This window comes from Corvus kubaryi, unplaced genomic scaffold (assembly GCF_017639235.1).
Source record: "Corvus kubaryi isolate FWS band 111438036 unplaced genomic scaffold, C.kubaryi_AGA036_p1.0 69, whole genome shotgun sequence".
NCBI classification, from domain to species: Eukaryota; Metazoa; Chordata; class Aves; order Passeriformes; family Corvidae; genus Corvus; species Corvus kubaryi.
The window spans coordinates 4,264,559-4,278,483 of record NW_024582057.1 but is presented as its reverse complement, the minus strand read 5'-3'; the positions used below and the strand labels follow the sequence as shown (position 1 = coordinate 4,278,483).

Here is a 13,925-nt window from a genome sequence, read left to right as displayed (position 1 = left end):
GATTAGGTTCTGCAATTCTGTGTTTGCTGATTTGACTTTGCATCCACTTTTCTCCCAAGTCTGTCCTCTGGCAGTTTAGTGTAGTAATGGTCAGTACAAGTCTAGAGTTTTCTTAAGGCTGCTTTCACTTCTTCCCCAGTTTTACTTTCTCTCTCAATCAGTAAGGAAGAGATGATTGAATTTTTATCTGCAGTTACCAGGTGAGCCAACTGTTATACCTCCTAAACTCTTCCGATTAGTAACTAGAAATTTTACCTGCACTCTTAAAGGAATGTGTATATTTTTACTGTGTTATTTCAAAGGCTTACCTGTCACAAGTGAAGATTTATCATGCTCCCAGTCCAGTGCTGCTAACTGGAAATGGATCATTGTCTTGAGCTGGTCCGAATTTGAGTGGAAGCAGGATGCCCTGACACCATCTTCTCTATGCTTTTACATAGTCATAATCTAAAATAAATCCAGTTGTACTTGCAAGACTGGAAATGAAATAAAATAAATCACTGGGGGGGGGGGGGGGGGGGGGAAGGAGTGGTTTATTTTTACTTTTGCCTCTTTTTCCTGTTATTTTATTTGCCTTGATTACAGTAACAAATTTTAAGTCTAGAAGGGTTGTTTCCTAGCCTACAGTGTTGGCCCCTGGTCGCAAAACAGGTGCTGTTAATGCTTTGCTACTGGTGTAGCAGGTGACACGCCAAGTTGTTTCAGCTTGTCTGTACCTCACTTTTCCACCTCTATAATGATGATCCTGGTTCACTTAAAAGAGTGTTTCGAGTTATGCATTAGTGTGGCATCAATGCTGTGGGGTTTTTCTGTGTTATTAGTTTGTCTCGTAGCACATGCCACAGAAGTTTTCCAAGTGATTCATATACTGAAGGTGGTTTATTTGGTCAGCTGATTTGGAGAGGTATTTCTATACGCTTTTTAGAATCAAGCTTAACCTTTTCTGCCAGCTTATTTTTCTCCTTCTGATGTTCAGAAGAAGACTATGTTATCTCATAGAATGGCAGTGCTAGGCTAGAGTCAGAACAAGGAATGTCATGGGTAGACACAGACAAAAACAGGGTCCTGATCCTGTCTAGGTAGTAATCTGTCTGAATTAGATTTTGTAGATAGTACTGCTGCAGGAAAACCCAGTATTAGAGATACTCAAAACTTCTGTAAAGAACTTTAAATCTCAAAGATTCAGAAACCTGTTGGAATATTTTTACTTTCCTCAGGCTTCAAGAGACATATGCATGTTTGAAGCCAAGCAAAATTCATATTTAGCAATGAGCAAAGCAATACAGTTATTTCAACCAAGCTATGTTTTGGCATTGGTCATACCCCAAGCTCACAGCAGCAGTGCTGGGTGTCATGCCACAGCTATTAAAACAATCCCAAAATTAATGGAGCTCTCTGTGAGCTGGCACATCTACATTTTCCTCAGCTATGTCTAAGACTTTCATCTACAGCAGCATTTCTTTTCTTAAAACTACTCTCTTCAATCAATTTTGATTTCAGGAGTATATTCAGCCTTATTTTTATGCATCTTTATCTTAGATTCCTTTACAGTCAGTGAAGCCTCACAGGCACTTCCAAGGTGCGGTTCAGCCTTGTTTAGATTCTTACATTAGTCTGAGGTTAATCATGCCCAAGACTTGTTCTTAATATATAAGGAGGCCAACTGAGAGGCAGAAGCCCACACTGTAATAATTTGTATCAGCTGAATCCTGCTCCATTTGATTTCTAAGAAAGCCTACATAGTTGGGAAAATTTCAAGACGATGGAACATTTTTTAATACATAATCCATCACATTTGAAAATCTCTTCTTCCTTATAAATCTAAAGAAAATATTGATGGTTGTTTATCTAAACACTGTGCAAAGCAATTGGTTTGCTTGTTTCTAATTATTCAGATCTGAATTATTAGCAAAGCAGATTCCTACTGAAAGCAAGTATAATTGATGCACCAGAAAGCTTCTGCTCTCAGCTTCTTCCTTTAGCAACCTTTGCTTTCTAAAATCATCATGAAAATTATAGTGGCCTTTGAAAGGAAGAATTCATGGAAACCATCCCCCAGTGATTTTTAAGACAAAGGCCAAGGACAACGTCAGAAAAAAAGTAAGTTTAAGATCCAACTGGCCAGCACAGACTGGGATTTAGTTTCAGTTGTCAGATGAAAAGGGCAGGACTTGTTTATTCAGTCCATCCCTTGGTTTAAGCAGCAGCATGACAATTGCTGCAAAAGAGGACAGTTTATTATTATCTTGTATAATAATATTTATTATTAATTTATTATTGTTTCATATAGATGCAGGTTGGAATAGTTCATCTGAGATGTTTTTGTCCTGGAGGGAAGGATGGGAGGACAGAAAGGTTGTCTTTCCTGACTGCATAAATTCCTCTTTGGCTGGTTAGTGGAGCAGCAGAAGCGCTTGGCCCAGAGGCAGCGGCGAGCTTCGCCTTCGCAGCTGGAGGAGCAGCCCACAACCGCTGCCATCACGGAGCACAGCAGCCTATTAAAGGAATAAAGACAAAACTGTGTTTGATTTCCAGAATGGAGGGGCAGGAACTCCTCCTGACCCTGTCAAGGCTTTACTGATCTTAATGGGTCTGCCACAGAGAAAAACTCTGCTTCAACAGCAGAGGGGTGCTGCTCCTGAGGGACAAGTTCAAAAATACCAGCTCAGAAACATTAATAAAAACATTTCCCACTGTTTCTTCATCAAAGCATAAAAGAAACAGAGTACTGCATAGCACACTGGCAAAATCTGTACACTTCTACCATAAGATACACATAGGCTCATTTCTATAAACTAGTAACCGAGAGTTTCTTGGAGAGTGGATGAATTTGTTACAGTAACTAGTTTCTGGCATAAGTAGATCCCATAAAGAGGGCTTAATGCTTATTTCTAATCTCCTGGAAGGTTGTACAAATGAAAAAAAATGAGGTTAATCACCTAGGAAAATCACTAATGAAGTAATACATCTTTTCTTAAATATTAATTATATTTCATTTTTTCCCATCACAGAATTGACACAGTTCTCATGAATCAAGGATTAATTCAAAGGTTTATATTTATCCTCTGCTGTGAATGGATTCCTTCTCAGTGGAGAGTGAATGAATTTATTTTATACCAGCTTTCTGCTTGAAAAGAAAAACCCTTCATAAAAGAACTAGCAATCTTTGCTGGAGAAATCCAGCCCAAGAACAGCATTTCATTGTTCAGGCTGTTAGATCCTAATGAGTTCTGCATCTAAGTGCTTGTATTTTTTCCCATCTGATCAGCAGTAGCATAGCAGGTTATGCTCTTAAATGTACGACACTTGTTTGGGAAGAAGAATTGTATTAAAGAAAGGCAGTATGTTCCATAGTTTTAGTATAACATCTGTTATTATCATTCAGTGCTGCTCTTAGCCCAGCATGCCCTTCCTCTAAATATCTTATTAATTAAACTGGCTTAGTAGGAAAATAATTAATACTGTAAGTCCTGTACCTACTTAGAAAGGATTTAGAAACTGAAAAAATTTATTTTGTCTGAGCTTCAGCTTGAGGGTTGTGGGTTTTTCATTCTTGAGCACAAGCAGATTACAATAGGGAGTATCTGAAAAGCCTATATTCAGTCTTCCAAATATATCCAAAGATATTCTATCTTTGAAATTCTGCAACTGCAAAAATAGTCCACTACTTTGAGAAGTCTTGGTCACTACTGGAGGGTCTTCCTCAGCAACTGGTTTGGAAGAGACACTCCTGCACTTCTTCTAAATGTCCTGGTAGCCCTTTTTAACACCTGATTCCCCAAAAGCCTTAACTCCAGTCTGCAAAATTACTGTGTTTCTTACCAGTACTATGATAATGTGGTGGGACCTCCTAGCCATGAAGTCAGTAGTAATGCTGCTACCTTGCATAACCAGCTCTTGACTGAGCAGGAGGGTGAGTCAGTGCACCCAGGTGGATGCCAGTGAATTTGTAAGATGTGGATCAGTTACTTAGCTCACTATGGTCAAGTAGAGAAATAGAATTTGCTTGTGCTTTTGTTCTGGGGATAGTGCTGCTGTCTATATGCAGAAACTGCTGCTTTGCTGCTGATTGTCCCAGCTTGGTTTCCCACTGAAGAGCAAGTTCAGTTTGCTGCATATTCTAACAGAAAATTACACTTTTTGAGACCTATTGGAAAAGGTGCTGGGTGCCACCAAATTGTTCTTTAAACTCAGTCAGAGTTTTAACAATTTCTTTAGTGGGAGAAGGCTCAGGAATTAGCTGCATCTTATTCTGGCTTTTTTTGGAAGGTCCGAGGGCAGCTGTTCTTAAGGAGGAAGAGGAAAAAGCTTTAACTGCTTTAAATGTACCAGAACAAGAACCCCTCAGCACAGGGAAAAGGCAGCTTGGGGAGAAGTCTGCAGTGTGACTCCAGAGTTTGATTGTTGGGCCTTTTTTTTCAAAAGCATATTAGAAACTTCGAAATCACTGTTTCATTGCAAGTTAGTTGAGGTGCCTAAAGCTCTTCTTCAAATGGGTTTAAGGCACTCTGGAAAATGCTATGGCTATTATGTTAACAACCTCCAAAATCAAACTGCATCATGTGGCTGGTTAATGGTTAATGGGGCCTTGTGCTTCAGCAAAGGGACCTGCCTTAATTCTGATCCATGCTGAAGTTCAGACAGTGTGTCTCTCCCTGGGGAGACCAGGGTTTTTAATGAGCTTCTGGCTGTACATACTGGTCATCTTTGTCCCAAAGAATAGGTGTTCAAAACTGATTTTAAAAGCAGGGAAGCCTAAATTTATCCTATGGAGAAGAGTGAAGCAGAGCTGGCCTTGTTCATACTGAGCCCTAAGTGTCTGGCAGCAAGTAAGTTGCAATGAGCGCAGTGTGCTGGTGTAGGCATGGCTAATTCACCAGATATATGTGTCCCTGTGAGAGCAGTCAACACAGAGCAGTACCAAGAAAGGTTGCACCCTCCTGTTTTCAAGGAAGGAGAGAGGGTTTCCAAGCTTCTTTTGCTTTAAATCTGCCTCGGGCAGGCTGAGGATGCTAAGTCTCAGTTCATCTGTGTGTGCGTGCATCTGTGCTGGGTCTGATAGAGGAGCATATGGCAGAAGCGATTTGCCCTTGACTGTGCCTCTATTTTGGCAGGCACAGGCATGTTTCTCACAGAGCGGGTGCAGTCACAGCCACTCCTTCACATCCCTTCATGTGCCCCTGGCTTGCTGGCTTTCAGATCTTTGCTTGCGTGCATGTCCTTTGTGGCATTTTGGTTAATTGGACATTGTTTTAATTACTCCTGCACTAAAGAAACATGTATTTTCTATCTGTCGTTTTGCTGCCTCAGTGACCACGGTCTCCAAGCAGCCAATACAGAATTCGAGCTGTTCAGATCTGGTGTAAATTGCAGTGGCTCTCTTGGAGTTTCCCTCCTTTACATTTCTTTAGGAGAAAACACCACTCCAGGGAAGAGAAGGCTCTATTAAACAGCTCATTTTTGCAATGTCCCAAACACCTTGATCTGCCCTCACTGGAGGAAGTGGCAAAGAAGCCTTGGCTTCCATTCTCTTCCACAGCCTGGATACAGTCCGTGGCCATGTTCTTGGCCACATCTTTCCTTGGTTTGAACCTTTGTGTTGCCTTCTTTCTTACCCTTCCCTCTCCAGCTTCTGCACTAAGTTCCTTTTTCTCCCTTTGCTGTCTCTAATTCTCCACAGAAGTCAGAAATGCTTGGCTCATGTGTCAAAATCAAGCAATGGGTGTGCAGACATGCCCTCAAATCAGTCTATCACCGTTTCTGTCAATAACAGCCACACTACAGCAGCAGACAGATTCTCTGGACTGCCAGTAGCCTTTATTTCGAGATGCTAAACTGCCACTGACTTGAAGAGGAGAAAGAGCATTTTTTTAAATGCCTTTAAAAGGCATGGAGCCTTTTAAAACAATAATTTCCCTTCTTTTCTATTTATATTGACCCTTATCCTTTGCTTACAGCTTTGGAAAGAAAAATGTCAATGAGGCAAAGCAGAGAGGAGCTTATAAAACGAGGCGTGCTGAAAGAAATTTTTGATAAAGGTAAGTGTTCTTCTTTTCACAACAGTAAATTGACATCCCATATAGTTTTATGGCCAGATGTTACATAATTGTAACACCAGGAACCAGGAATAGAGTTCTGAATTGCAAGACTGTGCCAACTAGGATCTCTAAACACTTCTCTTGACTTTGACATGGTCTGGCCGTCTCTGTTGGATGCATGTGATAGTTACTTCACAAATGAAAATGAAAACTAATCAGAAATGTAAAGCAATAGAAATAAAAATGACAGCAATAGGCAGTAGTCACTGACTACAAAAGAGCAAAGCATCCAGACTGTGGAGAAATGTAGTGGGTTCGTGCCTCTGTGTGTTGCCATTGTCTGGTTGAGTCACTTTGGGATTAACTGTTGCGGAAAAGGGAAACATTTAAAGGTTTTAGATCCTGATGAGCACAAAGCAATGTACTTTCCCTTGAAACAGCTCGGAAGAGATAATAATTCCTTGTTCAGGATAATTAATTTGTTGAGTTGGTATTGTTGAGTTTGTAATGTCTTACGCAAAATGCCACTGTTTTACAATCATAACTGTTTTACACTGGTAACACAATACATAGTTGACATCTATTACATATATGTCAGTCTTTGAGTGCAGCTTTTATTTGTTTTGCTGCTTTCCTTGTAAATAACTAAGGCAATTAATTCAACAAATTATATAAAAACATAAGAAAGTTACCTCCTAATCACAGTAGAACTTACGTATATGCTTAAATAATAGCCTAAATAATTAGAAATCTAAAAGGTTTTGACAATAGCAGTACAAAATCTGGTAGAAATAATAGAAGTTAGAAACTTTCACAGATACTGGAAGTATACTCTACTTCATAAATTCAGGAGCATTTAAATCTGCTACCTACTTTTTACTCTAGCTTATTAGGAATTTAAAAATTTACTAACCCAGGCTGGTAATTTTTTTAAGTGAAAAACATACAATAACAGCAGAAAGGTGCTTATCATTAAATTTTACGGTTTCTACCAGTTGCGTGTTGTAGTGTGCTCTCACTATGACCTGCTGGCTTAGAAATCATCCTAGACACAACTTCAGAATAAAAATAACTCCTGGCAATAGGTTTGCCCTTCTCACTGCTTTGTGTAGTCCACGTTTCATAGTGTGACTCAGATCGGACCCGCAGCCAGCAAGGCGTGGTCCAGGCTGTCACACCAAGCAATCAGTGCCTCAGCTAACTCGGAAAACAGCCTTCAGTCACACCTCTGTCCCAGGTGTGACCTCCTTCATCCCTGCCTCACAACCCACATGTAGCCACCTTCTGAACCATCCCTACATACACCTAAAGGCATCCCCAGGAACAATCTTTTCTGTGAAGTCTGACTCCGCCGTCCATGTTGAAGCTTGGGGAGATTCCCCTTGTATTGCTACTAAAGCACTACAGTTTTTTCTATTGATCAAATAATGATGTAGTTTGTAAACTTCTGTGTCATCTTGTGAAGCAGATACTAAGTTGTCTGGAGGTATTTGAAAGAAAGAAATTACTTCCTCTTTATAGTAATTTTTCACCTTTACAAAGCTGATATGGAAAGAAAGAGGTAGGGCAGAGAAGAAAGTGGTAATACACAAGAATAGCAGCAGTAATCAAATAGCTATGATGATACAAGGGTATGAACAAGGCAAGATGTTTAGAGCAAAAGCATTATTTCCTTCAGCAGTGTAATAATCTGAGAGTAATTCTAATAAAGAATATATCTCACTGAGAACCTTAAGTGAAAGTAACATTTTCTTTGTAATTCCTGTTAGGTAACCTCTAATCCTTCAAGAAAGCAACAGACCTTTAGCATTTCCTAGCAGAACGCTTTATTTGATTATGGTAGCACCTTCCATGCCAAGAGGCATCTTGCACAGACAGGAGGTGTAAATCTCTTTGTATCCCTTTCCTAAGAGGTGGGCAAAGCAGGCAGAATCAGCCTGTGAGTAGTTTTGGCTTTTTCTTTCTTTAAAAACTCATACCGATCAAAGGAAACAGTGTGGACAGACTGACCCAAGAACAAAAATTCTTGCCATGTGCTTAGTGTTGGTTTTGTCATATCTTCTATGTTGAAGAAAAACATAATTATCTGGTTTGTTTGCCTGCTGTTTAATGTGACACTCTGACCTGTTTGCTTCAGGATTTGCTGGCTTTTCAGAGGACTTCGTGTCACCTAGCAGGTGAAAGTTACCAGAGTGCAGTAAGTCACAGTATTCACTTATGGGAGAGTCACTGCAGTCTACCTGCTATATTTGGAAAACAAGAAATGCTGTTATCACTTCAGTGACCCCCACACTTAAATTAGTCAAGCGGAGCTGCTCCAGACTGAACTGCAGAGAGCTCTTTCCTTGCTAAGGGCCACGCTCATGACAGAATCGGTTTCTCTTACCTTCCATTTCTAGGGGTCTGTGACTTGAGTAGTCTGAAAATGTAGGCAAAGGTTATAATTTTTTCAAATACTCTGTACTTTTGGAAAATAGTAAGTTGAAGTAGTACCTGATGAAGCTCCTGTTCTTACAGTTTGTGGGAAGGTAGTGCCGAGAGGTTAAAAATACCTCTTCCACCTGCATCGCAGAACATACCTCAACATTTAGAAAAACTCATATTTTTTCTGTTCCGTTGCTCCTACACATAGGTACACACCTTGATTTTCACACAAAGGTGTAACTGTCCCAAAAGCATCTGTCATTAGAATTGCCTGCTGTTTCATGCTGCTGGTTAAAGAATTAAATCTACTTGTAGTATTTTGATACCTCTTCTTCTTTCTGAATGTAGATGAGATTGCCTGTAGTGAGAAATTTCTGAATATGAGTGTGTACTGATCACTTACTCCAAAGGCAATGATGCAATGGTTTTTGAAGGGAACATGGGCAGTCTTCATCTTTTACATTCTTGTATTTTTATATGCTCTATCTAATCAAAATGATGGATTTAGACTTAAATTTCAGGTAACCAGAGTCCCGACAGGATTTGGACATGTTGCACTTACACACTAAGGCAGATTTTGTGACAACAGTATGTGAGAACAAACTTGAAGAAGTGGTTTTGGTAATGCAGCAAGGAGGAAGGCATGGCAGCCACTGGAGAGCCAGTTGTGCTGCAGTGAAATTGAAAGGTTTTGAACTCCTCCAGAAACAGCCTGTCTCAAACTCCATGGGATCCCACAAAATCAGGGATCTGCTTAGGGACTGAAGTTGTGGAGGATCCCAGCTACTGTGCTAAGGTAGTCGCCAAGGCTAAGAAACAGTTCCAGGGGCAAGTCTTGACTACATGCAAGAACACTCAATTTTCCATTCCCCGCCCTTGGGGTCATGGCAGAGAAGGACAATGAATTTTACTCTGCCCTTCCTAGCCTTTGCCATCAAGAATTCTTGCTTGCCCTGTCTACTTGAGAGCAGACAAGTACTGAAGGAGACAACCCAATCCAAAAATTAACCCAGGATTTCAAACTGTCCATTTTGACTTCTGTCATTCTTCTGTCAAAGGAATGTGTGAGCGTGGCACTTTTCAGATGTGCAAAAAGTTGCATAGTCCAAAGGACTCAAAGACACGGTGAGAGGGTAGGCGGAGCTACAACAGGAGGAGCACAACAGGACTGGTCTATGTCAGTCAGCGTGACACACTGGGCTGCTTCACACCAGGCAATGTTTTTTAAGTACCTGAGAGTGGAAGTGGCCTGTGTGTTCAGGGGTACAAACCATGCTGAGGAGCCACATGTGAGGTTTTGAACACATCTTCTATGTATCTGGGCCTTCTCCCTGTGCTGTTGTTTTCACTTGCTCTAAGGTGAATCACTGTGTCTGAGTAGTGTCCTCTGCATCAGAGGGTTTCCTCTGAGGTCCTGTTTCTTCAGTGACTTCAGGTGTGCAGAGTCTCCTGAGTAAGAGAAGAGCAGCCTTCACATGCTCTCTTGCTGCAGAGGTCAAGCTCCCTCATGGACCCATCCAGTTTCATGCTCAGCTGATGTTATTAAAGCTCATGGACTTACGGGAAGTCCTTCTCCGCTAAGTAGCACCAGACTCTGAAAACAGCAAAGGATTTAGCAAGTCTGAGAACAAAAGATTACCTATGTTATCACTGTGCAAAATTAACCTTAAACTCATAGCCGGTTCCTGAAAACAGATCAGTTCATCCATGTATATGTAATAATTGCATTACCAGGATTCTTCCCATTTGTATGTCAGCCAACTGGAATAGCTTTAATACTTTGAAAATAATAAGTAATTTGCCTTTTATATCTGGTTGTCAAGCATATCTCTGATGCAGAATTAATTCACACTAAGATGCTCTTCCCTCTACAAATTATTTTTTCCTCATCTTTGATCTGTTTGCTGTACTTGAGCAACTCCCCATGTAGCTCTTCTTTAAGCAATACCTGATTTAGGATGTGTATTTCAGTCATGATTCTGTGCCATGTCTGACGATTTCATTCAAAGCCAAGGACAAGTTTTAGAGTCTAAATCAAGGTAATCAGATGTAAGATTTAAAAAGGTTATGCTGTCAGCACAGAAAGCTGCCATGCTTTAGTATGATGACAAAAGGAAAAAGCCAAAATTTTATCTTACATTTTACTTTTTTTGCAATCATAAGTCTTCATTGGTCATTCAAATGGTGTTTTCTTAAATCATGCTAATATACCTTGAGGAGCACATAGCACACTTAAGACAGTAGGATTTCAACATGCTCAGCATATCACAATAGGCATCTCAATGAAAAATGTGTAGTCATCCTTCCAAAGAGCAAACGTTACTGGGTTTGTCATGCATACTTTTCTCATAGTTACAGTCAAATTTAGTCTGAATTAATGCACTGAATTAATGAATATTTTGCTGGACACAGTTACTGCCTTTCATTCAAGAAGCAGATGCTCTACATAAGAAACAGTTACGCTCTTTTGTGAAACCAGGTAACTGAGAGAACATCTGTCCTTATCCCAGACACATCTAAACATGTGTCTCTTTATGAAAGGGAGGCAGAGCCAGCGCAGAATACATAGCATTTCTACCCCAACAGCTAAGTCAAAAAATGTTCAGCTTAAATACTGGCTGAACTGTTTTTGATTTTTGCTGCCTAGGGAAGTAAACAGCTTTGTACAGAACGACCACGGCAGTTAAAACGGAGGCTGTGCTGCAAACAGCCAAAGCCTTTAGCTTTGGTTCATGTTGCCACCTTTTAGCCAGCTCAGTTGATTGCTCTCAAAGCCATGGGTCAGGTTTCAGTCTAGTATGATGTGACTGCATTACCATAATAGCTCTCTGGGTCTCCAAAAAGCCTCCAACAAAACCAGGGAAGTCAAGACCTTGGTATTTATAATACTTCCAAAATAAACAGGAGACCATCTTCACTCACTGTAGAGAAGCTTTAAATGGTAGAAACATAATTCTGAATAGTTATCATATAATGTATTTTCAGACTTGTTAATTGCTGTGTACTAGCACTAAAATGAGACAACTTTTTTCTCTTTTCAGTATTGTTTTCCAAAGTGGTTTGCACATCTTAGCCCTTTGAGGGGAAAATGTGCACTCATTTGACTGATGTACATCTCTACTCAGTACATTGAGCAGTAATATGGCTAATCAGTGGTGCCCAAAAATCTAAAACCATATTCTGAAATCCTGAGTTTCATTTCTAAAAGTAATTTAAATGCTTAGTAAAATTGGGTTCTGCTTATTTGCCTGTTGGTTTTTAGTCTTACAGGTCACATTTCAGTTATATTTTCAGGCTTCCATTTGTAACCATAGGGGCTGAACACTTTGCTTTGTAAAACTCTTAATTGTGATGTCCATGTAGTCATTGCCTCCAGGTACCAGAGTGCTGTGCTTAACAAGTTCGGAGATAAAAATCATGCAGGTTGACACTATAGAGAATAATCTGAATCCTTTCTTCTGCTCTTTATTATTTCTAATGTGAAGTGGTGTTTGATAGGAAAGAAAATGCCAGCTGCTGTCACAGAAATTTTTCTCAGATAGAGGAGATATTATTAGTAACTATAAAAACAGGTTTTCTAAATGGAATCTGATATATCCCAGTATCAAGACCTTACATCAGGCAACTATAAAAATTATTCTCTCCCTTACATAAAATGTGGTTATTTGTATGTAAAATAAGGACATACCTCTGTGATTTTGCTTGTGTCCCTTATAGCATGAAAGTTGGTGTAGGGAAAGATAATAATTCTTCTTGTTGTTATTATTAAAATATTATATATTGCATACAGTATATATTAATATTCTTTAAGAAAGCTTCATATCTTCAGTTCCAGCCCACTATCATTCCTGACTTCCCAGATTCAACAGAGAGAGAGAAAACAGATTTTTTTGACATTGGATGGGACTGCATGTCCACATGAGTCAAGGATGGTCAGGAAGAAACCAGCTTAGACCATGGTTCATAATGACCATCCCAGCATAGAGCAAAAGATCATACAGATATTTGACATAAATTATATGTTACCCCAGAGGTGCTACCGCCATCACTGATGGGCTCAGCCTTGGCCAGCAGTGGGTCCAGCTTGGAACTGGCTCCGTCAGACATGGGGGAAGGTTCTGGCAGCTTCTCAAAAAAGTCACCCCTGTAGCCCCCCCTGCTATCAAAACCTTTCCACATAAACCCAGTGCATGTATACACAGAAGATCTCAGTCCAGGTTCCTCATTTGAAAACCATCTAATGGAGATAGGTTTCATTTAAAATTCTCTCTTCATCTTATTTATGTCTCTTTTTTGTCATTCTTCTTTCCTCTGACTATGAACAGATGGGGAACTTTCCATACCAAATGAAGAAGGAGCTTTGGAGAATGGGCAGCCTCTGGGCTCTGGGCTGAGCTCCAGCCAGGTGTCCCTGCCAGCCCTAGCAGAACTGGAGTCAGTCCCAGCATCTGTGGAACCCTGCTCATATGAGGTGCTCCCAACCACAGAGATCATGGATGGGACAGGTAACATCTCATTTACATTATGGTGTAGATACTCTTAAGCTGTTTGAAACAAGTTTTTGACTTCTAACATTTGGTGTTTAGCCCTGAGAAGTCCTTGTCAAAATGAAGGTCTTCTGGTGTAGAAGGAGGTGACAGCATAGAAATTGTCACTGAATGCTCCGTGAGAAATTTTGTCTGACGTGATGTAGAAGTAAACTCTACTTCTAAGCAAGTAACCTCTCTTGGAGTAAGGCAAAACCCCTGCACTTTGTGAACATGTAAAAGTAGGTTTCCAGCTCTCTGTCTACATCTAAGATGTGCCAGTGAGCTCTAGAGCAGAGAGCTGACAACGATTTTGAAGCCTGGGTACAACATTGTGCCCTCTATCTGCCACGTGGTGCTGGGTGATGTTCACACCACACATCTGTCAGTAACTAACACGATCCGCTGCCCTACCCTGGGTGAGGCTGGCTGCTCTTCTTCCCCAGCCCATGCAGAGAGACAGCAGTGCTCTACGTGTAGGTTAGCTCCTCTTTCTGCATCATTTTGTGCTGCTGAGAGTTGTGGACAAAGGTCAAGTGAGGAAAAGCGAGCAGTAGAAGTCATCCATGATCTTGCACAGCTATGCAGCCTTTTTGAAACAGAGTAGGCCCCGTGAGGTGCTTTTTACTTTTAACAGGGTAAGTTTACAGACCACCTGCTAACATATCCAGTCCTGGCCAAGCTGTGGTGACAGACCATCAGAGATGTGACATTATAAAACTTGATTTGTGTTCCAGATGTGGGAGTACATCCCAGCCTGACATAAGGGAGCTGGCTTCTGTCAGAAGTAATGCAAAATTTGGCTGTTGTGTAGATGTGTGTTACTCTTTCTCTTTTTCTTTCTTTCTTTCTTTTCTTTCTTTCTTTCTTTTTCTTTCTTTCTTTCTTTTTTCCTTCCTTCCTTCCTTCCTTCCTTCCTTCCTTCCTTCCTTCCTTC

The 13,925-nt window shown here is 40.4% G+C and overlaps 1 protein-coding gene across 7 annotated transcripts in view; it reads left to right on the top strand.

The window, feature by feature from the left end:
- Positions 1-13,925, top strand: part of PHACTR1 (phosphatase and actin regulator 1) — a 292,345-nt gene that overhangs the window by 225,044 nt on the left and 53,376 nt on the right. For all 7 annotated transcript variants that reach the window (XM_042049210.1, XM_042049207.1, XM_042049213.1 and 4 more), the window contains one exon: positions 12,788-12,967. In XM_042049210.1, coding sequence (XP_041905144.1) covers positions 12,788-12,967 — 180 coding nt within the window. The remainder of the gene's footprint in view (positions 1-12,787; positions 12,968-13,925) is intronic.